The sequence below is a fragment of the Ovis aries genome, chromosome X, assembly GCF_016772045.2.
Source record: "Ovis aries strain OAR_USU_Benz2616 breed Rambouillet chromosome X, ARS-UI_Ramb_v3.0, whole genome shotgun sequence".
Taxonomy (NCBI): Eukaryota; Metazoa; Chordata; class Mammalia; order Artiodactyla; family Bovidae; genus Ovis; species Ovis aries.
Genome location: NC_056080.1, coordinates 75,377,015 through 75,403,496, shown reverse-complemented (window position 1 = coordinate 75,403,496; position 26,482 = coordinate 75,377,015). Strand labels below are relative to the sequence as shown.

Sequence of the window (26,482 nt, the reverse complement as noted above, 5' to 3'; positions counted from 1 at the left end):
ACAGGGTTGCAAATAGTTGGACATGACTGAGCAACTGAGCTGAAGGGCAGTTTAGTGTTTCTCTTGTTCTTGCTCTCTCTCTTCTCATTTACTATCCAGTGAAGGAAACAAATGACCATACTCATCACTATTACATTATAAATGTCTGCTTTCAATTATCTCACTAATGGAGTGCTGTGAATAAGTGGATTTTTTTTTTAAAAAAGACTGTATTTGACTTTGCAATGCATGTCATATGTTGATATTTTACATTACAAGTTGCAAAGAGAAATATGAAAGTGTAAAGAAGAAAGTTCTGCCAGCTAATTAAATTTTTAGACTACCTTCACAGAAAACAAATTCCCTGTTCCTGAAGGGCACTATTTAAGCAGAGTTTGATTGCTTATTTTTTTCAAGGATATTATGAAACTGTTTTTTCTATTTTAAATTATATTACAATAATTTTCTATTACTAAAGGAGGTGGCTCAGACACATACTAGGTGTAAAGCTGAGGAGCCAGTCAGTTAGAATTTACCCTTGATAACCTAGACGAGAAAACCCCATTGTTAAAACTGAACATTGAATGATATGCTCTCTACATTATTGAGTGTAATGGGGATAATAAGATATATATTTATTAAAACTTCTCTACTTGTGTTACAGAAAATAGAAATTATTGATGATGAAGAAAGTGATATGATAAGTAATTCTGAAGTAGAGCAAGTGAATTCTTTCTTGGATTATAAGGTAAAAGTAATTTCAGATCCTTAATTTTTTAAGAGAAGGTATTAAAAGAGGTTGGTGATGGACAGGAAGCCTGGCATGCTGCAGTCCATGGGGTTGGAAAGATTCAGACATGACTGAGAGACTGAACTGAACTGACTGATTAAAAGAGGTAGACTTTTACAGTACCTATGTACCAGTTTTTTTTCACTTCCATTTTCCATTTGATAAATTAAGCATCCTGGGGCTCTGCATTGACTCTCTTAGGCACCTGGATATCCATCATGGTGCTGGGCATTTTAATTAATGCTGGTCAGTTTAGTGGTTATGGTTTTAAGAACAGTTTGCTGAGCAGCAGTAAGTACTGATGCTGCATTGCAAGATGAGGCATAGTGGTGGTGAATGTGAAATTTATGACAATACTTTTTTTAAAGCCCATGTTCATTTTTAAATGATTATAAAGGAAATATTTTTCTAGTGTTCCTTGGTAATTTTATCTTGAATTTCATTTCTGAAGATTTTTTTTTAAAAATATAATAATATACCTGTTTTAGAAGAAGTTTAAAAACAATCCCCATGGCAAATACTGAATGAATATGAATACAGATGACCTTTTGTTAATGTCACTTGTTACTAAAATGAAAGACTTACTTTGACAGCATGCCATACATAATTTTGTTTTTTTAAAATTTTTGATGTAAGCTATCAGTCTAGATGTCAATATGTTTTTCATAGATGTTTAATTGTTGTCCCTTTGTTAATCCATGTCCTATCTTACTAGATAACTTTGGGATTTTCTGAAATTTTGACCACAGATTCATTTTTTTCATAGAGAAGAGTAATCTTAAAATGTTAACAAAAGATAACATTTAATCAGAAAGATAGCAGCTGTCATTAACCTTTTCAGTTTTACTACAATTGAAAACTATGTAATTCAACAGATTCTGTTTTTCAACTGTTCATGACATGTCAGACTTTAAAATATTGAACATTGTAAACACAGAAGGGAATTATTTTTTGAAATTTATTTTCTAAATGGTCAAAAAACAATATAATACTGTATTTAAACTATATTTTAATAAATATAATTATAAGGTTGTTTGTTTTGAAGTACAAGAGATCATTCTAATCTCTCCTTCATGGTCATATAACATTTATAAATGTCCAGTTCAGGGTTTACATGGCTTTTAAAACCATCACTTGGCACAGGCTATGGAAACTACAGATTAGAGGACTAGGTTGCACAGCTATTAAGTGTACTCCACTCAGTACTCTCATACAGGTCAGATAGGACTGGTCCCAGAACTCAGAGGAGTCTTTCCAGGACCTTTTCCCACTGGGGTACAAGCTCACTTCAAAGGTTTGAAGCTGAAGACATCAGCAAGCCAGAGTATCCAGTCCAGAAATGTCAGTTATCATTTTCATTGAATTCTAAAGGACATTTAAAGATTCAGTGTTTTCAATTTTGGTGAATGCTTTAGGAACAAGGGGTTTTTTGCTCCCTTATTAAGATATATTTTATAACACATCATCATTCAATACAAACTTTTATTTAACTCTCAAAAATTAGCACCTATATAGAAAATATGTCTCTCTATAATCATTACTCAAGATATTTCAGTTCACCTCATCAGTGAATTTTGTCACTTTAATTCTGAAATAACTATAAGTGAAACCTCATATAGCAGTTCTCATTGCTGATTTCAGTACATTGATTTAAAATACTCTTACCGGTTTGGAAATTTGATCTTCCTTCAAAGAACATCATTTTATTCTATTTGCTTACACATGCTAAGTCTCCTTTCTTTAGGGTTCATAATCTCTTTGTTGGTTTCTTGAATATATTCGCCATAAGTTTCTTGAAGTCAGATACATATCTTATTCATGTATGTGTTACCTGATCTACTGACTAAGTCATAGATATCCAATAACAAGTTCCTAGAATAAATTAGTTTTCTTTGGAAATATATTTAACATTATTGCACAAGTGTTCATTTAATATGCAAGTGTTTTATATTTGCATTTGGAAATTACTACTATACAACCATCAATATTCACTGTTGGCATAGTCGAGTTTCTGATTGAGATATTTGCCAGGAATCCATATTACTAGGAGTTCTAACTAATCTGAAATGCTCGTGAGACAAGTGAATGACCACAGTTTCTCAGGTATGATTAGCTATGTCATAACAGCTCAGGTTTAGCTGCCATTTTAAAAACATTAATTTATTTATTTTAATTGAAGCCTAATCACTTTACAATATTGTGGTGGTTTTTGCCATACATTTACATGAATCACTCATGGGTGTACATGTGTCCCACCATCCCGAACCCTCCTCCCACCTCTCACCCCACACCAGCCCTCTGGGTTGTCCCAGAGCACCAGCTTTGAGTGCCCTGCTTCATGCATCAAACTTGCACTGGTCATCTATTTTGCATTTGGTAATACACGTGTTTCAATGCTATTTTCTCATACTGTCCCACCTTCACCATCTCCCACAGAGTCCAAAAGTCTGTGTTTTACATCTTTGTCTTTTTGCTGTCTTGCATATAAGGTCGTCAATACATCTTTCTAAATTCCATATATATATATACGCATTTATATACTGTATTGGTGTTTCTCTTTCTGGCTTACTTCACTCTGTATAATCGGCTCCAGTTTCATCCACCTCATTAGAACTGATTCAAATGCATTCTTTTTAATAGTTGAATAATATTGCATTGTGTATATATACCACAGCTTTCTTATCCATTCATCTGCCAATAGACATCTAGATTGCTTCCATGCCCTAGCTATTGTAAACAGTGCTACAATGAACATTGGGTTACATGCGTCTCTTCCAATTCTGGTTTCCTCGGCATATATGCCCAGCAGTGGGATTGCTGGGTCATATGGCAGTTCTATTTCCAGTTTTTTTTTTGTAAGGAATCTCCACACTGTTCTCCATAGTGGCTATACTAGTTTGCATTTCCACCAACAGTGTAAGAGGGTTCCCTTTTCTCCTTACTCTACAGCATCTATTGTTTGTGATGATAGCCATTCTCACCAGCATGAGATGGTACCTCATTGTGGTTTTGTTTTGTTTTAAAATTTTTATTTATTTATATAATTTTTATTTATTTTAATTGGAGGCTAATTACTTTACAATATTGTGGTGGGATTTGCCATACATTCACATGAATCAGCCATGAGTGTACATGTGTCCCCCATCCCTTCCCTCAGGGTCATCCCAGTACACCAGCCCTGAGCACCCTGTCTCATGCATCAAACCTGGACTGGCGATCTATTTCACATATGATAATATACAAGTTTCAATGCTATTTTCTCAAATCATTCCACCCTCACATTCTCCCACAGAGTCCAAAAGTCTTTTCTTTACATCTGTGTCTCTTTTGCTGTCTTACGTATAGGGTCATCAATACTATCGTTCTAAATTCCATATATATGCATTAGTATGCTGTTTTGCCGTTTTTCTTTCTGACTTGCTTCACTCTGCATAATAGGCTCCAGTTTCATCCACCTCATTAGGACTGATTCAAAAGCCTTATTTTTAATAGCAGAGTAATATTCCATTGTGTATATGTACCATAGCTTTCTTATCCATTTATCTGCCGATGAACATCTAGGTTGCTTATATGTCCTGGCTATTGTAAACAGTTCTGCGATTAACATTGGGGGTACACATGTCTCTTTCTTTTTTAAAAAAAATTTTAATTGGAGGTTAATTACTTTGCAACCTGTCTCTTTTAATTCTGGTTTCCTCCGTGTGTATGCCCAGCAGTGGGATTGCTGGGTACAGTTGCACTTCTATTTCCAGTTTTTTAAGGTATCTCCACAATGTTCTCCATAGTGGCTGTACTAGTTTGCATTTCCATCAACAGTGTAATAGTGTTTCTTTTCTCTGCACCCTCTCCAGCATTTATTGTTGGTAGATTTTTGATATCAGCCATTCTGACCGGGGTGAGATGGTACCTTATTGTGGTTTTGGTTTGCACATATCTGATAATGAGTGATATTGAGCATCTTTTCGTGTATTTGTTAGCCATCTGTATGTCTTCTTTGGAGAAATGTCTGTGTAGTTCTTTGGGTCTACTGTGTAGTTCTTTTGGGTCTAATTTTTTGATTAGGTCTCTTATTTTTCTGGAATTGAGCTGCAGGAGCTGCTTGTATGTTTTTGAGATTAATTCTTTGTCAGTTGCTTCATTTGCTAACATTTTCTCCCATTCTGAAGGCTGTCTTTTCACCTTGCTTATAGTTTCCTTCATTGTGCAAAAAATTTTAAGTTTAATTAGGTCTCATTTGTTTATTTTTTGCTTTTATTTCCATTAGGCTGGGAGGTGGCTCATAGAGGATCCTGCTGATTTACATAACAGGGTGTTTTTCCTGCTTACCTCTAGGAATTTTGTAGTTTAGATCTGGTCTTACACTTAAATCTTTAATGCATTTTCCATTTATCTTTGTGTATGGTGTTAAAAGTGTTCTAATTTCATTTTTCACAAGTGGTTGACCAGTTTTCCCAGCACCACTTGTTGAAGAGACTGTCTTTTATCCGTTGTATATTCTTGCCTCCTTTGTCAAAGATAAGGTGACCCTAGGTGTGTGGATTTATCTCTGGGCTTTCTATTTTGTTCCATTGATCTATATTTCTGTCTGTGCTAGTACCATACTGTCTTGATGATGGTAGCTTTGCAGTACAGCCTGATGTCTGGCAGGTTGATTCTCCAGTTTCATTCTTCTTTCTCAAGATTGCTTTGGCTATTCAAGGTTTTTTGTATTTCCATACAAATTGTGAAATTATTTGTTCTAGTTCTGTGAAAAATACTGTTGGTAGCTTGATAGGGATTGCATTGAATCTATAGATTGCTTTGGGTGATATAGTCATTTTCACTATATTTATTCTTCCAATCCATGGACATGGAATATTACTCTATCTATTTGTATTAGCTTCGATTTCTTTCATTAGTGTTTTATAGTTTTCTATACACAGGTTTTTTTATTTCCTTCGTAGATTTATTCCTAATTATTTTATTCTTTTCATTGCAATGGTGAATGGAATTATTTCCTTAATTTCTCTTTCTGTATTCTCATTATTAGTGTATAGGAATGCAATGGAGTTTTGAGTGTTAATTTTATATCCTGCAACTTTACTATATTCATTGATTAGCTTTGGTAATTTTCTGGTGGAGTCTTTAGGGTTTTCTATGTAGAGGATCATGTCATCCGCAAACAGTCAGTTTTATTTCTTTTCCAATCTGAACTCCATTTATTTCTTTTTCTTCTCTGATCACTGTGGCTAAAACTTCCAAAACTATGTTGAATAGTAGTGGTGAGAGTGGGTGCCGGGGTCCAGCCCCAGTGGATCCAGGAAATTCGAAGGGTGGACGGAGTTGGCGAAGAGAGATTTATTTAATTAGAAATATAAGATTAGATTAGGAAAGAATAGTGTAGTAGGAAAATTAGTGGAGAAAAGATGCTGAATAACTTGGTTTACATGAAGAACTAATAAAACCTCAAGACAAGAGGTTTGCACCATCTATGTCAGGCCACCAGTGCCCATTTGAATAGTGGAGGGTGCCCCACCTTGGGCTCCCTTTCGCGTGGGTCTTAAAAGCCAGGGCAAGTAAGTGGACATGGTGATCCTCCACTCCCCATATGGGAATTCAGCCAGAAAATAAAGAAGACACGGGGAGACCGAGGTGCTTCAGTGAGTGAGGGCCCAATAACTTTATTTGTTAAAAGGACTTTTATACCTTTCCCACAAACGATGTTGTGTACATTATCTTCTGGCCTTGGGAGGCCTGTGAAACATTTTAAGACCATCTTTTGATAAAGGCTGCTCAACCAGAAAACTTATTTTCCCTTGAAGTGTTTTTTTCTTTATATTTCTAATCTATGTCAGCCTCAGAAAGTATCAAACAAAGTTACATTTTCAAGAAGCAAAGGTGCAGTAAGTTACAGCAAAGAAAGAACCAATTAGCTCAAAAGTCTGATGTGGTCAGTTTCAAGGCTACACTTGTTTTTTCTTACATTCTAACTATGTTAATGAATGTGCTCCCAGGTGCACAGTGGATAAGAGATATGGGAACTTAGCAACAAGCATTGGCTCAACAGTGAAATCTTACACCAGCGCTACTCTAATAACTTTTAACTCTTTGAAAGGCTTTATGTTTTAGGCTTCCCGTGCCTCTCACAGTTGGGGGGCTGTAAACAATCATATGCATAGTTGTAAAAGTCCGGGTAAGGCAAGTTAGAGAGCCATCAGAGGGGTTTTTGGATTGAAACACTCTTATTATGCCCAGGAGACGTATTATCTGAAAGCTCTAAATTAACTTTTCCCTAAAAAAAGGTGGTGGGGTGACAGCCCCCTGATAACGTCAGAAGAGTAGATGAAAAGCATAATATAGTAAAGCAGGCAGACTCTAATTTGGGGATTAGATGCTCAGGAAATTCCAGGGGGAACCCCTGAAGCCTGATCCCCGCCTTTGCACTTTGTCAGGCTTGCTTCCTCATAACCTTTGCCATGGGCGGGATTCCTCACGCTGTTTCCCGGCAAGTGGGTATCCTTGTCTTGTTCCTGACTTACAGGAAATGCTTTCAATTTTTCACCATTGAGGATAATGTTTGCTGTGGGTTTATCATATATGACTTTTATTATGTTGAGGTATGTTCTTTCTGGAGGATTTTTATCATAAATGAATGTTGAATGTTGAATTTTGTCACAGGCTTTCTCTGCATCTAATAAGATAATCATATAGTTTTTCTAATTTAATTTGTTAATGTGGTGTATCACATTGATTGTGTTGCGATATTTAATAATCCTTGCATCCCTGGGAAAAAGCCCACTTGGTCATGACATATGATCTTCTTAATATGTTGTTAGATTCTGTTTGCTAGAATTTTGGTGAAGATTTTTGCATCTATGTTCATCAGTAATATTGGCCTGTAGTTTTCTTTTTTTGTGGCATCTTTGTCTGGTTTTGGTATTAGGGTTATGGCGACCTCATATAATGAGTTTGGAAGGTTACCATCCTCTGCAATTTTCTGGAAAAGCTTAAGTAGGATAGATTTTAGCTCTTCGCTAAGTTTTCGGTAGAATTCTGCTATGAAACAATCTGGCCCTGGGCTTTTGTTTGTTGAAAGATTTCTGATTACAGTTTCAATTTCTGTGCTTGTGATGGGACTCTTAAGATTTTCTTTCCTTCCTTGTTCAGTTTTGGAAAGTTATACTTTCTAAGAATTTCTCCATTTCTTCAAAGTTATCCATTTTATTGGCATATATTTGATGATAGCAGTCTCTTATGATCTTTTGTATTTCTATGTTGTCTTTGTGATTTCTCCATTTTCATTTCTAATTTTATTGATTACATTCTTTTCCGTTTGTTTCTTGATGAGTCTGGCTAATCGTTTGTCTATTTTATTTATCTTCTCAAAGAACGAGCTTTTAGCTTTGTTGATTTTTGCTATGGTCTCCTTTGTTCCTTTTATATTTATTTCTGCCCTAATATTTATGATTTCTTTCCTTCTACTAACCCTGGGGTTCTTCATTCTTCTTTTTCTAGTTGTTTTAGGTGTTGAGTTAGGTTATTTATTTGATTTCTCTCCTGTTTCTTCAGGTAGGCTTGTATTGCTATGAACCTTCCCCTTAGCACTGCTTTTACTGAATCCCAAAAGTTGTTCTGTTTTCATTTTCATTCATTTCTATGCATATTTTGATTTGCTTTTTTTCATTTCTTCTGTGATTTGTTGGTTATTCAGAAGTGTGTTTTGTAGCCTCCATATGTTTGTATTTTTAATAATTTTTTTTCCCTGTGATTGACATCTAATCTCACTGCTTTGTGATTAGAAAAGATGCTTGGAATGATTTCATTTTTTTTTTTAAATTTACTAAGGCTAGATTTATGTCCCAGGATGTGATCTATCCTGGAGAATGTTCCGTGTAGACTTGAGAAAAAGGTGAAATTCATTGTTTTGGGCTGAAATGTCTTATAGATATCAATTAGGTCTATCTGGTCCATTGTATCATTTAAAGTTTGTGTTTCCTTGTTAATTTTCTGTTTAGTTCATCTACCCATAGGTGTGAGTAGGGCATTAAAGTCTCTCATATTATTCTGTTACTGTTAATTTTTCCTTTCATATTTGTTAGCATTTGCCTTACATATTGTGGTGTTCCTATGTTGGGAGCATATATATTTGTAATAGTTATATCTTCTTCATGAATTGATGTAGTGTCTTTCTTTGTCTCTTTTTATGGGCTTTATTTCAAAGTCTATTTTATCTGATATGAGTATTGCTACTCCTGCTTTCTTTTGGTCCCCATTTGTATGAAATATATTCTTTCAGCCCTTTACTTTCAGTCTGTATGTGTCCCTTGTTTTGAGGTGGGTCTCTTGTAGACAACATATATAGGGGTCTTGTTTTTGTATACATTCAGCCAGTCTTTGTCTTTTGGTTGGGGCATTCAACCCATTTACATTTTAGGTAATCATTGATAAGTATGATCGCATTGCCATTTACTTTGTTGTTTGGGGTTCGAGTTTATATACCCTTTCTGTGCTTCCTGTCTAGAGAAGATCCTTTAGCATTTGTTGAAGAGCTAGTTTGGGAGTGCTGAATTCTCCCAGGTTTTGCTTGTCTGTAAAGCTTTTGATTTCTCCTTCATATTTGAATGAGATCCTTGCTGAGTTCAGTAATCTGGCTTGTAGGTTTTACTCTTTCAACACTTTAAGTATGTCCTGCCATTCCCTTCTGGCTTGAAGAGTTTCTATTGAAAGACTAGCTGTTATCCTTATGGGAATCCTCTTGTGTGTTATTTGTTGTTTTTCCCTTGCTGCTTTTAATATTTGTTATTTGCATTTGATCTTCGTTCATTTGATTAATATGTGTCTTGGGGTGTTTTGCCTTGGATTTTCCTGTTTGTGGCTCTCTGGGTTTCTTGGACTTAGGTGGGTATTTCCTTCCCCATTTTAGGGAAGTTTTCAACTATTACCTCCTCAAGTATTTTCTCATGGCCTTTCTTTTTGTCTTCTTCTTCTGGGACTCCTATGATTCAAATGTTGGTACATTTAACATTGTTCCAGAGGTCTCTGAGGTTGTCCTCATTTCTTTTAATTCCTTTTTTTTTATTTTTTCCTCTCTGCTTCATTTATTTCCACCATTCTATCTTCCACCTCACTTATCCTAGCTTCTCCCTCAGTTATTCTACTGTTGGTTCCCTCCAGAGTGTTTTTGATCTCAGTTTTTGTATTAGTCATTATTGGTTGACTCTTTTTTATTTCTACTAGGTCCTTGTTAATTGTTTCTTTCATCTTCTCAGTGTTTGTCTCCAGATTAGTTATCTGTAACTCCAATTTGTTTTCAAGATTTTTGATCATTTTTAGTATCATTATTCTGAATTTTCTTTCAGATAGACTATCTCCTCCTCTTTTGTTTGGTTTAGTGGACATTTATCATGTTCCTTTACCTGCTGAATATTTGTCTGCCTTTTCATTTTTTTTTAGATTGCTGTCTTTTGTGTCCCCTTTTTGTAGCCTGGAAGTTTGTGGTTCCTCTTTATTGTGGAGGTTCTTCCCTGTTGGTGGGGTTGGACGAGTGGCTTTCAAGGTTTCCTGGTTAGGGAAGCTTGTGTCAGTGTTCTGATGGGTGGAGCTGGATCTCTTCTCTCTGTAGTGCAATGAAGTGTCCAGTAGTGAGTTTTGAGGTGTCTATGGGTTTGGTGAGACTTTTGGTCGCCTGTATTTTAAGGCTTAGGATTATGTTCCTGAGTTGTTGGAGAATTAGCTTGGTATGTCTTGCTTTGAAACTTTTTTGCTCTTGGGTGAAGCTTGGTTTCAGTGTAGGTATGGAGACTTTTGGATGAGTTCTTGTCGATTAATGTTCCCCAGAGTCAGGCATTTCCTGATGTTCTCAAGTTTTGGATTTAATCCTCCTGCCTCTGACTCTCAGTCTTGTTCTTACACTGGCCTTAAGACTTATCCATCCATACAGCACCAATGATAGAACATCTAGGTTAATGGTGAAACGATTCTCCATAGTGAGGAACACCTATAGAGGTTCACAGAGTTACATGGAGAAGAGAAGTGGAAGGAGGGAGATAGAGGTGACCAGGAGAAGAAGAGGGGAAATCAAAAGGAGAGAGAGCAATCTAGCCAGTAATCAATTCCCTATTTGCTCTTCAGAGTCTGGAATACTCTGAGAGGTTCACGGAGTTCCATAGAGAAGAGAAGAGGGAGGAAGGAGACAGAGGTGACCAGGAGTAGAGGAGGGGGAGTCAAAAGGAGAAAGACCAATCTAGCCAATGACCAGTTACCTAAGTGTTCTCCGCAGCCCAGAACACCCAAAGAGATTCACAGTATTAAGGAGAGAAGAGAAGGGGGACGGAGGAGATAGAGGTTACCTGGGGGAGAAAGAGGAGAGTCAAAAGGGGAGAGAGAAATCAAGCCAGTAATCACACTCCTACATGAAAATGAGTATTGAAGATTGGATTCTTAAAGGTAGAAAACTGATAACAAATAGCAAAAAGCAAAGATTAAAAATCTAGAGTAGAGTTTAAACTCTCAAAAATACAACATTTTCAAAAAATTCACAAAAATTATAAAAAATATACATATGAAATTAGCTTTAAAAATAGGGTCTTTTTTGCAGGGTAATAGTAGATTATAAAAATGAAAATTAAAGGAGTAATAAAGAACTTAAAAATTTTAAAAAAATTAAAAATGATAATAGTAAAATATATCTAGCAATTTCTCTGGAGCTGTTGAGGGCAGTGTGGGTTCAGTTCAGTTTCAGATAGTTCCTTGTTCCAGCTTATACTTCTTCTCAAGGTCTATAGGCCCCTTCCAATGTAGTCAGTGCTAACTACAGGGTTTTAATCTGTTGCACCTGTCACTTCCAAAAGGGTTCCTTCTTCATTGTTTCAATTCTGGTTTCCTCGGTGTGTATGCCCAGCAGTGGGATTGCTGGGTCATAAGGCAGTTCTATTTCCAGTTTTTTTAAGGAATCTCCACACTCTTCTCCATAGTGGCTGTACTAGATTGCATTCCCACCAACAGTGGAAGAGGGTTCCCTTTTCTCCACACCGTCTCCACCATTTATTGCTTGTAGAGTTTTGGATTGCAGCCATTATGACTGCCAGCATCACTTTTGAAAGAGATTGTCTTTTCTCCATTGTATATTTTTGCCTCTTTTGTCAAAGAAAGATCAAAGCGCTGGTCCATACGAAACCTTGTGTGCTTCCTACAGTCATCTTGGAGAATAACTGACAAAACTTAGTGGAAATACAGGGAAGATTTTAGTAAGAAAAATTAGCTAGGTCTTATTTTGTGAAATCAGTGACTGATGTTTATCTTACTGCTGCTGCTGCTGCTAAGTTGCTTCAGTCGTGTCCAACTCTGTGCGACCCCAGAGACAGCAGCCCACCAGGCTCCCCCATCCCTGGGATTCTCCAGGCAAGAACACTGGAGTGGGTTGCCATTTCCTTCTCCAATGCATGGAAGTGAAAATTGAAAGTGAAGTCGCTCAGTCGTGTCCGACTCTTGGCGACCCCATGGACTGAGGCCCACCAGGCTCCTCCATACATAGAATTTTCCAGGCAAGAGTGCTGGAGTGGGGTGCCATTGCCCTCTCTGGTTTATCTTACTACTTCCTTTCAAACCATTAATTTAGGCAAATCTTAAAAGGTCACACAAATCACTGCCTGTAATCTAGGAAGTGTTTAATAGGCTTGCAAATCACAGCACCAAGAAGAAAATGTTTGCAATATTAAATTATCTTAAAGCTATTTATGTTTTAAAACATTACATAACTACTGAGGAAGAGGAATAATGGTTTGAGGAGAAATTAGAGGTCTGCATAACAAAAGATGCTTTCTAACTTTTGCAAATGTAAATTGTTTTTTAAATGTTTCTAGTGAACAGTGAGTGTAGCTAAGATAGACTTGTGCCTTCAAAGGAGACACTGGGATAATGAAGATAGAGATCTCCTGTATTCAAAAAGACTTCCTGACCAGTACTTTACTAATACTGTTGTTCTGACAATAAATACTAATAAAATAAAATGTTTAGAATTAGTCATATGTATTATGGCAGGAACAAGTGAAATTTTATTATAATGTTTACTTATAATTTAGGTTACTGTAGAATGCCTTTAAATAAAGAATTTAGCTTGAATCATTTGCAGATCATTCACTTGATATTAAATGATCTGAAAAGGAAGCCGTTTTATTAGGGCAAATAAGTTCTAAATTGAGTTGATATAACTGATGCAGTAAGCATGTCCATAGATTGAATGTGGTTAATACAACTGTATCCTCTCAATTGTAAAAGGAATGACCATAAAATTAACAATTTTTAATATATTTTATGCAGCTTTTTGAGTAAATGATGTTAAAGTTCCTGCTATTCTCTTTGAGACAGGTTCTCCAGTTGCAGAGGATGCTCATAGCTTATCTTCAAGCTATTTGGCAAGAGAGCTGGCCAATAATTTTTAATAATGTTTTTATATAATACTTAAGGTATAATAAAATTCACCTTTTCATATATTTAGTTTTGACATTGGACACAATTGTGTAAACATGACCACAATTTGTTATTCATCTAGTGATGAACATTTGTGTTACATCTAGTTTGGGGCTATTATGAATACAGCTGCTATGAATATTCATGTATGTCTTTTTGTAGACATGCATTTTCATGTCCTTGGGTAAATACTTAAGAGTAGGATTGCTGAGTCAAATGGTAAGAAAGGCTATATTTAATTTTATAAGAAACTGCAAGACATTTTCCAAAGTGGCTGTATGGCTTTACCCTCCTACCAACAAAATATGAGACTTTTAATTGCTCCACATTCTTCTCATCAGCACTTGCTATTGTCAGTCTCTTTAACATAATCTATTGTAGTATGTTGGTGGGAATACCAGACCACCTTACCTGCCTTCTGAGAAACCTGCATGCAGGTAAAGAAGCAATAGTTTATATAACAGAACATGGAACAATGGACTGGTTCAAAATTAGGAAAGGAGTATGTCATGGATGTAATTATCACTCTGCTTATTTAACTTATATGTAGACTATATCATGCAAAGTACAGGACTGGATGAAGCAAAACTGGAGTCAAGATTGCCAGGAGAAATAATGCAAATGACATGTGCAGATGACGCCACCCTAAAGGCAGAAAGTAAAGAGGAACTAAAGAGTCTCTTGATGAAGGTGAAAGAGGAGAGTGAAAAAAGCTAGCTTAAAACTCAACATTCAAAAAACTAAGATTATGGCACACGGTCCCATCTCTTCATGGCAAGTAGATGGGGAAGCAAGAGACTCTTGAGAGTCCCTTGGACAGCAAGGAGATCAAACCAGTCAATCCTAAAGGAAATCAATCCTGAATATTCATTGGAAGGACTGATGCTGAAGCTGAAGCTCCAATACTTTGGCCTGATGCTGGGAAATCATGATGAGAAAGATTGAAGGCAGGAGGAAAAGGAGATGACACAGGATGAGAGAGTTGGATAGCATCCCTGACTCAAGGGACATGATTTTGAGCAAACTCCAGGAGATGATGAAGGGCAGGGAAGCCTGGCATGCTGCAGTCCATGGAGTCACAATGAGTCAGACAAGACTGAGTGATTGAACATCAACAACAGTATGTTGGTGGTAGCATCTCTTTGTGGGTTTAATTTGCATTTCCTTTATGACAATATCAAACATTTTTCAAGTGTTTATTGGTCACTCTCATATCTTCTTTGATAAATTGTATGTTCAAATATTTCACCTGCTTTTTATTCTGTTGGTGGTCCTATAAGAGCTCTTTATGCATCTTGAATGCAAATCCTTTATTGTATTTGTGATTTACAAATTTTTCCTCCTAATAGATTAAAAAAACTAAAAAAGATAAAGAATTCATTAAAAAAGAGAAATCCCACATCATTGCTTTTCAAAAGACACTGTTAGGAAAATGAAAATACAAGCTGTATTTTCATATTCTTAATTCATTTTCTTAACAGTGTCTTTTGAAAAGCAATGATGTGGGATTTCTCTTTTTTAATGAACTCTTTATCTTTTTTAGTTTTTTTTAATATAAATTTATTTATTTTAATTGGAGGTTAATTACTTTACAATATTGTATTGGTTTTGCCATACATCAACATGAATTCTTTAAGTGTCATGATTTTTGTGTCTTATTGAAAATTTTTTGCCTAACCCAAGGACATAGAGAGTTTTTCCTCAGTTTTCCTCTAGAAGTTTTATAGTTTTTGGTTTTATGTTTAGGTCTGTTATCCATTTCTCATTAGATTTTGTATATTATGTGAGTTAAGGTTTCATACATCTTTTTTGAAAGGCATATAGATTTACAAGTTTTCAACCACTTTTTTGAAATGTTGAAAGATCTTCTTTGTGCATTGAATTATCTCAGCATCTTCATCAAAAGTCAACCAAATTTGTATGTGTGTGAACATATATATACACATTTATAATGTAATATATAATATATATTTCTGAACTATTATGTCCATTAATCTGAATGGCCACACTTTCACCAACATCACATGTTCTTAACTTCTGTAGCTTAAATAGTAAATCTGTATAGAGCAATTTCATGGCCATTATCTTATTTGACCCTTATAACACTCAAGCTAGAATTGCCAATGATTACTAGTATTATATCCATTTTATTGACGAGTATATACAGTCACAGGTTAATTGTCCTGCCCAAGTTTACACAATTATCAGTAGATCTGGCACTAAAATCCTCCCAAACCTAGTGTATTGTTCTTTTCCTACACAACCAGGAAAAACAGTAAAGAGAGACTGAGTTTCAAATCATTGTAAATTTGGATATATTTTCTGAATAACAGACTCTTACATAAGGGTGGGGGGCTCAGCAAACTATTTGATAGTCTTATTAAAAATTTCAGTCCCTCTTTGTTACAGAATAATAACATTTTTAGTTCTCAATGTTTGACTTTGAAATGATACATTCAGCATTACTGCATCTTCTATTGCTCTTTACTTGGGGTAAATTGGGCTGTGTCTATTCGTAACCCTAATCTGAATGCTAATTAGGTTTAACGTAGGATGAGTCTTTCCAAGAAGGGAACTGCTTCTTGATTTTTCTCTTACCAGGATTCATTTGCTTGGATTTTCAACCTTGCAGATTATTTTCTGTTGGTGATTTGCTTAAAAGGCAACCTTTGAGTATTAGGATAATTTACTTCTGTGCTTTAGAATCCTATATGCTAAACTTTTATCTTTTTATTGTCTCTCAAATTTGACTGCTTTTTAAAAGTTTTACTGTGCATCAAACATGTGTAGTCCTAGGTTTGTACAGAGTAATTTATTATTTGATGCTTTCTCCTTCAGAATGAAGAAGTCAGATTCATTGAAAATGAGTTAGAGATTCAGAAGCAAAAAAATTTTAAACTTCAGACATTTGTAAGAAGCTTGATACTAGCCATAAAAGCTGACAATAAGGAACAACAACAGGTAAGCAACAGAAGAGAATAGTAAATTACAACATAATGTTGAAATGTGGCAAGTCACACTCGGGTTCCTCATATTCTTTTCATTTTTATACCTCATTCTTGCTTGTCATCAAGGAAGGATTTGTTATCTCCTGACTTGTTAGTATAGCTTTCTTGGGAATAAATACTCAGATTTTTGTGCTGCTTTAGTGGAAAATCAAAATGATTAACATACTTTGTTAATTCCAAGCCAGTATCAAGTAGGGAAAACATTTTAAATTTTTTAAATATAATTATTGACTCTATTCTCTTTTATTTTATGGGGTTTTTTTTACTTTATTTTACTTTACAATACTGTATTGGTTTTGTCATACATCGACATGAATCCACCACGGGTGCTCATGCGCTTATCTTGTACATATTATTTCATTTAATTAATTTTAAATAAATTCTCAAGACAGTTGTAAAGATGAGGTTACACTAACTGGAGAGGCACATATTTTGGGACCTCCTGTGAATGAAAGAAGTGAGGCATTTGCCTCTCTTCTGGATTTCAGTTACCTTCCAGCCCCTACTAAAGTTCACAGGTGTTTAAATACCTTCTATATCATGATATGTTGCACATCACTAAAAAAATTGAAATTGCTTTGTGAAATTCTTTGTAACCACAGTGCAGCATTTACTTTTCCTAATTTAACTATAGTGTTTGATTCCACTACCCCAAAGATGAAATGAAATGTCCTCTGTTTGTCACTGTGAATTTTTTTTTTGGCAAATTCTTCCCAGATTACATTTTCTGCCTCACTTTTTCTGCTAAAAGTTGTGTAATAATTTATTAATCTTGCTAAAAAGGAATATGTTAGTGTCACTCAGTCATGTCTGACTTTGCAACTCTGTAAACTGTAGCTTGCCTGGCTCCTCTCTCCTTGGGATTTCCCAGGCAAGAATATTGGAATGGGGTGCCATTTCCTACCCTAGGAGATTTTCCCAACCCAGGGATCCAGCTCGGGTCTTCTGCATTGCAGGCTGATTCTTTACCATCTGAGCCACCAGGGTAGCCTAAAAAAAAAAAAAGAATAAAGAATTATGTTAAATGTTATATTTAATACTAAATATGTTATATTTAATACTAAATGATGCCAAATATGCCTGAGTTGTGCACTATCATGTTGATTCCTGATTATCAGAGTAATTCAATGTAAGTAGTATATTACACAGGTAAGCCTTAATTAGGAAACAGTCTCGGTGGTTTCTATTCAGCTAGAGTACAAGCATTTATTCTTTATATCCAAGCAAGACATATGTAGCCTATTCCAGTCATCTCCAAGGAAAAAGATTAGTCTTAGCATCCCACAATTCTCCTGCTTTTAATAAGGAAAACGTCTTTACGTATTTCATCAAAGTAGTGAACCACAAAATTTAAGCTATAGTTTACTCATAAGGCTTAATCTAGCATGTAAATTATGTGTCCAGTTTCATGAATTGTGCTCCACCCATGCTGTACACACACAGACATCCCAAGATGGTAGTTAGCAGTCATATTTGTCTGTTTTATTTAAGCATTTTGGTTTATTACGTGAGCTAAGCATATTCCATGGCATATTGAAAATGTATTTGTTTTTTAGGAACCTAAAATACAGATTTTAAATGAATAAGATGATAGTCTTGAACCTGGTCCCCAAAGAACTGTAATTTTTAATTACATTAATATTTAAAACAGGAAAAATAGAATTAGGTTCAATATGGGAGTAATTTGGAGTGTGGTCTTAGTCCCAAAAGTCACGCATGGTTTGTATTTCAGAGTTATGTGGTCAGTTTATTCGCAGTTGTCTATGACTTTTTATATCTAGGAATAGCACACAAGCTGCATTTTATTTTCTTATTCTAACCTGGTTTTATCCTTCCCCCAAAACCACTAAAAAAATAAGAAAAGTACCTATTGTGCATTTTACTTTTGCCCTTTTCTTCTACTTTTCCTCTGAAAAAGGCTGATGAACTAAGATATGGACAAAACATTGGCTGGGGGGGAAAAGAGATAGTTATACAAAAATTGTACTGAAAATCATAGCCTATATAATCAGCATCCAAGTACAAAATACTGATTTTTGTACTTGAGATTGGGTATAATGGATCTCCAAATACAGTCTAAAAATATAGAAGATACCAACACAAAAGTTACCCAAGTCATCTCTTAAATTACTGATCTTTACTCCATGAAATGCTTAAAGGTTTATTTCGGGAAGGACTTGATTTTTATTCTGCCTAATAAAAGAGAATCATTGTGTCATTGGTTTCTCATTTTAAAATCCTGTTTTTCTGTTAATCTTAATTTGGGTAAATTGAGTAAGATGAGTGAACCACAGAATATTTTGCCACCATGAATCAGTCCAGGGTTTGAAAATATACGATAATGTCTGACTGAATATTAGATTATCCAAACCAATAGCCATTTTTAAATAAAAATAATGTTGTCAGCACTGTACTAAGTCATTAGTTATGATCTTTCTTCCCTTGATAATTCACTATGTGATTCTATTCTATTGAGAAATGCAATAATCTCTTGGGAAGAATGGCAGTAGGTTACACTCTGACTGGTAGAGAACCTGGAGTGAAGCAAGTTCATTGTGTTCACTTTAGTCTATGAAAAAGACAGTTCTAGCAACTGACAAAATCTGAAGATTTGTTCAGTGTTGCAATACAAAAAGATATCAAAAAGGAATATTTTTAAATGGACCTCATGCATTAGCAGTGCCTTGTTCTGCCTCAGATATTAAAGTTTTCCTATTTCATACTGCACTGATTTTAGTCAGGCAACTACATTAAATGCAATGACAAAGAAATACATAGTAGTGCTTCTTTGATTTTAAGGTCTCCTCGCTAGAATTTAAATGTTGTTAAGTCTACTCACCTACATGACTCTCCAGTATGCTAAGCTTTGTTCATTGGAACACTTTGCCCTCTTTAGTATGGCTTCTTTGCACTTGCAAAGTGAAATAAATCCAGTGATGTCTTTCTCGTAAACTATGATCAACCACTGTCAGCAAAGGCTTTGTTGTACTATACTGGGTTAGTGGTAAACAACTGACCTAGAAGAAAATGGTTCTGTGCCCTATTACTGCAACCTAGAAACCTTAGGAAGCATGTAGTACCTTTAGGTGACTGCTTTGTAAACAGTACTCTGAGTTTCACCAAGAAGTTCATGAACAATTTAATAGCAAAAAATAAATAAATTTTTGTACAGACAGGAGTTAGCCTTTCCTTTTGCAGCCTGACAGAAAGTTCTAATCTTTCCTCTAAAACAACAACAACAACAACAAAAACTATAGGATTTACAACTGTCACTTCTTTTAATAAAGAGAATAGGAGAGTACTGTCTTATTTCAGCAGTGGATTTCATGTGTTCTCTAACATGCCCTGTCTTTCTGTTCATTATTTGGGTAGAGGCAAACCTGCACTTGATCTTTTTTTTTTTACTATTGCACCCAAAGCTAACACTACAACTAATGTTGTCTAAAAATTGTCGAGATATGTTACATTATTTTTAGTATTGGGAGCAGCAAACCATTCATTTAGTTTGCCATTTCTGATGGTCAAATGGGCATCAACACTACCAGCCAGATAAAACTTGATTAATTATTTTTCTAGTATGAATGCATATTCTGCAACTCCAGATGGAACAATTACACCATGGCAAAACTTAGTTCATGGCTCTTGCCTTATCCTAATTACTCCAGAAGAGAGATGAGCAGTCCTCTAAAAACATCATTACACAGCCAAATTCACTGGTTCAGCAGAGCCTTTATGAATGCTTGGCCATCTGTAGATATGACCATAGCCTAAGGAAAGAAAAAAAAATCACTTGGACTTTTGAAATGCTAAAATTTTATCTAAAATAGAATAGCTGAACTTTTCCCCTAATTGCTTAATTACTTCTCCCACTGAAGTACAAAATAGTCTTGTGAACTGTGTTTTAGTGTGACAGACAGTATAACTGGGCAGGGGTATTTTAATAAGTTACATACAATTTTGAGCTTCCCTGGTGGCTCAGAGGTTAAAGTGTCTGCCTCCAGTGTGGGAGACCCGGGTTTGATCCCTGGGTCGGGAAGATCCCCTGGAGAAGGAAATGGCAATCCACTCCAGTATTCTTGCCTGGAGAATCCCATGGACAGAGAAACCTAGTAGGTTACAGTCCACAGGGTCACAAAGAGTCGGACACGACTGAGTGACTTCACCTCACCTCACATACAATTTTAAAGTCCTTTAGCAATGATCACTGAACAATCAAAACTGATATGAAAACCACTTATCTCAGACACTTCAGAGCATTTGGTTCAGAGTAGTTGCTCATTTCTCTCATCATTCCCTCTTTGTAGGTTACACTCTACATAACCCACACTCTCAAGATCTAGTATTTTATTACTTCCTTAAGAGTATATGAAGAGTTTTTCTCTTAGAAAAGATGCTGTACAAGGTTCTGAGAGAGAAATGCTCCTTTCTTTAAATCTGTAAGAATAAATCAATGTGAAAGGACCACAACTATAAAGCTGGAAAAATATGTTCAAATACTAATTCAAAACAATTGATTTTTCTGACTCAGGCATTGCTGTCAGATTTACCTCCTGAATTAGAAGAGATGGATTTCAATCATGCCTCGCCGGAGCCTGATGATACCTCATTCAGTGTGTCTTCTTTATCAGAGAAAAATGCCTCAGACAGTTTGTGATTGGGGTGGGGGAGGGATATATGATACAGCCTTTTGGCTACCCAACAAGTATGCATTTCAAGATAGTTGTATTGTGCTGCCCCAAAATTCTTCAGTTGGAAAAATATATTGTTGAAGCAATGTATTCTGTGAAGGATGAACGAGATATAATGGCTGTGGTGCAAAATGGTACAGATGGTACAAAAAAAAGTTTGTAAAATTTAAAAGCATTGTTTGAGAGTTTTTTCCCAAACTGATGGAACTCTGGAGGAAAATGTATTTAATTTTGAGCAGTTTAGCTATGAAATGCATAATGCCTAATTTCTGAAAGGTTTTGTTTGTTTGTTTGTTTTATAGATTAATCTTAGTTTTAGTAATAGCTTTGACCAGAGACACAAAAAGATATTTCAACATAGCTTATCAAGTTGCTGAAGCTTGACTAGTCTTGTTTTTGTAACCATTACATCTTCCTTCTTCTTTCCTTTTCCTGTCATCCACATACACTTTTACTCAGGAAAGTGGACTGAAAATTGAAAACAAAACATTAAAAACGTTTTAACGTAGATAAATCTTGGGGTTCATTTTTAAACTTATGTAAAAATTTGACTAAAGTTAATGATCGAAAATTAAAGTGATTGCTAGTATATACTTGCAAAATATTGATATTCTTCCATTATTAACCCAAATATTTGGGGGGAGGAGGAAGAGCATTATGGAAAAGTAATTTAACCAACATGAAGTCAAATAAATTGTTAAATGTATAGAAAGAAAATGTTGTAAAAGATTCATCTTAATGGGAACTCTTTATTGCTGCAAGTGACAAATAAGATTCACATTCTACTACTAAATTTGTATAACTAAGTTAGATGAAATGTTGCACAAGTATTATAAGTTTATCACCATCATCATAATATTTTTTCAGTTCTTAGATTTTATGAAACAGGAAGTCAAGGTAAGCCACTGAGTTTTCCTTGTTTTAATCTAGTCACTGAGCTTTGTCAGCAAATTTAGCTCATTTCCCTATGAGCCTTGTACAGAGTTATCAGCCAAGGATAACACCCAAAAGAATTATACCACTTTGGTTGCAAATCACAGTTCTCTGAATTTCCTGAATACTATTCTATGAGTACACTCCTAAAATGGGCATTCTACCGAGTTGTTCTCTTAGCAGGTACCAGATGTCACAAAACAATTTTTTGCAGACCTTCCCTTTCAGGGTACCAGACCACATTACCAAAACCCATAGAAGGGAAAATGTCAGTTTCTCCCCGTGCACACAATATCACATATTTGTGAGTTGGCAGTGTGGAACTGTATCATATGGTTAAATTGCTATCTATACTTAAAAGATCTTCTTGGGTCTGGAACATCCACTGGAAAAGGAAACCGCAATCCACTCCAGCACTCTTGCCTGGAAAATCCCATGGACAGAGGAGCCTGATAGGCTACAGTCCATGGGGTCGCAAAGAGTCGGACATGACTTCACTTTCACTTTCACTTAGATGGCGCTTTTGACCATCAAGTTTCTATGTCAGATATTTTCCTAATTTGTAAGTAAAGCCAACCTTGATCTTGGAATTCACAGATGCCAACTTATGAATACAGAAAGGCAGTCATGGATGTCTTTGACCTTGAAATCCCCCTCCCCCACACACAAATAAATAAGGTTCATTGATAGTCTTTCACTTTGTCAGCTATTTGATTTAGTATTGCTGCCATTCTGCTATTATGGTTCTTTGTTAGCAGAAATATTTCAGTTGTTAGGTATGCTCTCTTTTACCTGAGAGCCATATAGTTCTTTTTAAATAATGTTTAGTACACCTTGTTGACAAGTCAAATTTTTGTGATTCTCTCATACATCTTTCAACTCTATGGATTAAACTTGTCACACCTCAGCAACTAGTCAATAAATCAAAAAATATTCATTGAACTTCTACAATAGAGACATTGGATTTCTACTCCTCAGCAAGCTGTAAACTTCAGAATAAATTGTTTATTTTCACTTTTTCAGGAATATAAATAAAATTATGGAAGTTGAAACTTTAGGAGATTTAAAGATTTTTGCTAAGTATGATTCCTGGAAGGAATCCTAGTCTACAACTTAGAGCAGGAGTGTAGATGATTTCCTTGTCCGTGTAAAGTTGCATTAAAAAAGAAACAGCATAAATCATAACAGTACACTTAGGAATCCTTTTGTACTGACATTTGTGTTTCAGAATTTTCTGTAGCAGGAACCAAAGTAAATAGATTGTATCCAGAAAAACAACATTGGCAGGATGAAATTATGTACCATAGATTTTGAAAAACATTCCAATGTTAAATATTAAAATCTATTATGAAGAAATGTATTTTCACATGTATAGATTGGAATGTTTTGAGACAATTCAGAGTAGAAAAATATCAGTTTATGGACTGCTTTGTAAACATCTTCATGACTGGGAGGCGAAAATAGCTAGTGTTTCTTTCTTTAGGGCTTTGAAACCATAATGAAGAACAACCTATCTGAATCCATACTATCTCTCACAAAGGCAGAGGTCAAAAATGAAAAAAAAAAAAAAAGAACACAACTTTCTTTTTTTCTGTTCACTACCCTTTGATGTCTGCTGTTGGATTAGGATTGTTGTTATTTAGTTGGTAAGTCGTGTCCAACTCTTTTGCAACCCCATGGACTATAGCCCAGCAGGCTCCTCTGTCCATAGGATTTCCCAGACAATAATACTGGAGTGGGTTGCCATTTCTTTCTCCAGTGGATCTTTCTGACACAGGAGATCTTTTCAAACCCATGTCTCCTGCATTAGAAGGTTGGTTCTTTATCAGTGAAACATCAGGAAAAACCTGGCTTAGGATAGCCAATTAGTTTCTAAACAGGAAATGTGTAGCTAAGAGCACTTTTCAAAGTGTGTATCTTTTTAAAAGAACCTAAAGTAACCTTTCTCATTTCAACAAAGCTAAAATTAATCCCAAGAAAATGAGAACTGCAGTTACCCTGGAGAATAGGAAAATTAGCACATGCAAGGAAAACATTATAAGAAAATTGGCCTTTTCATGGAACTTAAGAATATTTTGTTGTAAGATCAGTTATCAACAACAGGACTTTTGTACTACCATTGAAATCTTGTGATAGAAATGCTATTGTTGAGGAAGAAAAGGCCACAGTCCAGTCACATCCTGGGCTCTGTATATTACAAAGACCTCAAAAGATGTCCAACAGGTAATTTCTCCAGATGGTAATATTTATTTTAAAGCACTTTCACAGTCAGTAGTATGTAAGTTTGTATGAGAAAACATAAGTGGTATATTTAAAATAATTCTAGGCTCTAAGACTGACTTCGTTGCATCTTTTTAAGGAAGACGAAGTAATCAGCCCATTTCCAAGGAATAGTTTCTTCATCTTGGCCTGATAGCTTATGATCATATTTAAGAAGAATTCTGAAAACTCCTTCCTTCCTCCATATTGCAGTGATAGTAATCAAGGAATATTACATTTTTTCTTTTTTTACAAATATTAGATTTTCATTCTCATCCCCAAAATGCCAAATTCTGATAGATTAGCTTTTTAAGGGAGTTCTTAGTACCATTATGTCTAAATGATGAATAAAAAGGTGTATGTTTGAAGCTGGTATTATCCTTGGCAGACAGCACTGTATCATGGTCTTCACCAAGCTATGCTCTGTGGTGTTAAAATGGAGGAGGCTACTAACTTGTGAGCCTACAGTCAACATACCATTGCCCCAAACAAACCTAAGAACACATTTGCTGGGGGATAAAAGAGAATAAAGTGCTACTTTCATGGAAACATATTTGGATTGCTCCATTAAAGTGTACTGAGTATATATTGTTTGATATTGAAATTTTATGTTGTATTAACTTGCTAATTTCTTTTAGTATCTTGTGTCCCACTTTACTGGCACTACCTCTGAAACATACTATCATGTTAAAACCATATCAGACAGTAATGTGAAACTTTTGTAGAGTTTTTATTTAAACTTTTATAGAGGCAATAAATGATTTCCAGCTAATAGAAACATCTCTTTCTTTTAATGGTTGTTTTTCTACAGATAAATTTTTCCTCTCCAAGATAAAGTTCTGATAAAAAGACTAAAAAATGAAGAGAATAATACGGTATTTGGAGGTAGAGTAAGGAGAACATGGAGTGCTCAAATGGAAATTTGGATGATTACCTAGCTGACATGTGTATCATCCTTAATTGAGTTCACATAACAGAGAATTACTCCACCAGTGGAATAGAGTAAATATTCAATAATAGACAATAAATTTGTCCATGATAGTATATTCAAATGGTAAAGCCAGCAAGTAAATAACCACAGTTTAAACAAAGAATGCTATTTTTATAACATTCTTTTTAAGTGGCAATCTTGCATTGAACTTCTAGCGCTCTTTGACACTGGTTGAATATGCTTTTAAGTCGGATGAAATATGCCCATACTTTTTTGGTTAAAGTCTTATGCCAGTTAAAACTTTTCATGTTATCAAATGGGGAAGGGCAAGGGATGAACTTCAAATAGCACATCAGCAGTTTTCTTTTCCAGTTGATACATTTTCAAGAATGCTTGAAGGCTTTTCAAATGACCCAAGTCTTTCTCATATCTGCAAAAACATTGGCTTAAGGTGGTGAAATCCTTAATTTTATAAAAATGAATGGGAATCATTGCAACTATATTTAAAAAACAAGTCAATGTTTGAGTATGTCTATAAAATTGAATGATTTTTTCAATCACTTTGAGACTACTTTTTGTATTTCTTGTTTATATCATATTATAAAATAATACATGTTCATTGTAGACATTTTAGAAAATACAGATAAAAGAAAAGCATGGCAAAAACTATCACAATATTGTAAAGTAATTATCCTCCAATTAAATTATTTTTTAAGAAAGAACACATGCAATTCCACCACCTAATAATAAGCATTGTTAACATATTAGTATATCTAATTCCAGTCATTTATTCTGCATATTACATACATCCAGCAATACTGGAATTATACTGATTATACAGTTACAATTCTTGCTTTTTTTCTTAACAATTTATTGAAAGCATTTTCCCAGGTGACCAGGGGATTTTATTTTTTAATTTATACAAGAAAAAGCAAACCTGCTACTAATAAAATGCATTTATTCTAGAGAATTAACAAGTATCTGCTTTACATAAATATTATATACTTTTTTACCATAGATTTATAACAAATGATACTATTTCTTTACTTTCACGATAATAAAGTAGCTATATTTTGGATGCAAGTTACAAGGTACTTCTCCTTAATACTTCTACCTCAGTAATGTTTTTATCATCTATATTAGTAATCTATTCTAAACTTGAAAAATGGGATCATTTTGAGTGTGAAAGTTCTCATATTGGGTACACCATTATGTACTTGGAGCAATAATTTTTTTGAAGTCAGATTGTAATTCCAATTATTCTCTAAAGAGTAAGACTGTTTATTTTTATTATATTATTCTGTTTCAACCAGTTTGGGAAATTTGGAAAATGCTACCAATTCTGGATCTTTTTGTGAAATAATCAATATTTATATCTCTATTTTATCATATAATATGATGTATACAAATACCAGGACTATCATAATCAAGTACTTACTCTTGTTAG

At 34.9% G+C, this 26,482-nt stretch overlaps 1 protein-coding gene across 4 annotated transcripts in view; it reads left to right on the top strand.

The window, feature by feature from the left end:
* The window catches only part of HDX (highly divergent homeobox), a 244,798-nt gene extending 219,914 nt beyond the window's left edge, over positions 1 to 24,884 (top strand). For 2 of the 4 annotated variants that reach the window (XM_060408381.1, XM_027963036.3), the window contains 3 exons: positions 644 to 727; positions 16,055 to 16,177; positions 20,753 to 24,884. In XM_060408381.1, the coding sequence (XP_060264364.1) occupies positions 644 to 727; positions 16,055 to 16,177; positions 20,753 to 20,878 (333 nt within the window). In that variant the 3' untranslated portion in view covers positions 20,879 to 24,884. The remainder of the gene's footprint in view (positions 1 to 643; positions 728 to 16,054; positions 16,178 to 20,752) is intronic. The other 2 variants (XM_060408383.1, XM_060408382.1) reach the window with 1 other exon arrangement.
* The last annotated feature ends 1,598 nt before the right edge of the window (positions 24,885 to 26,482 follow it).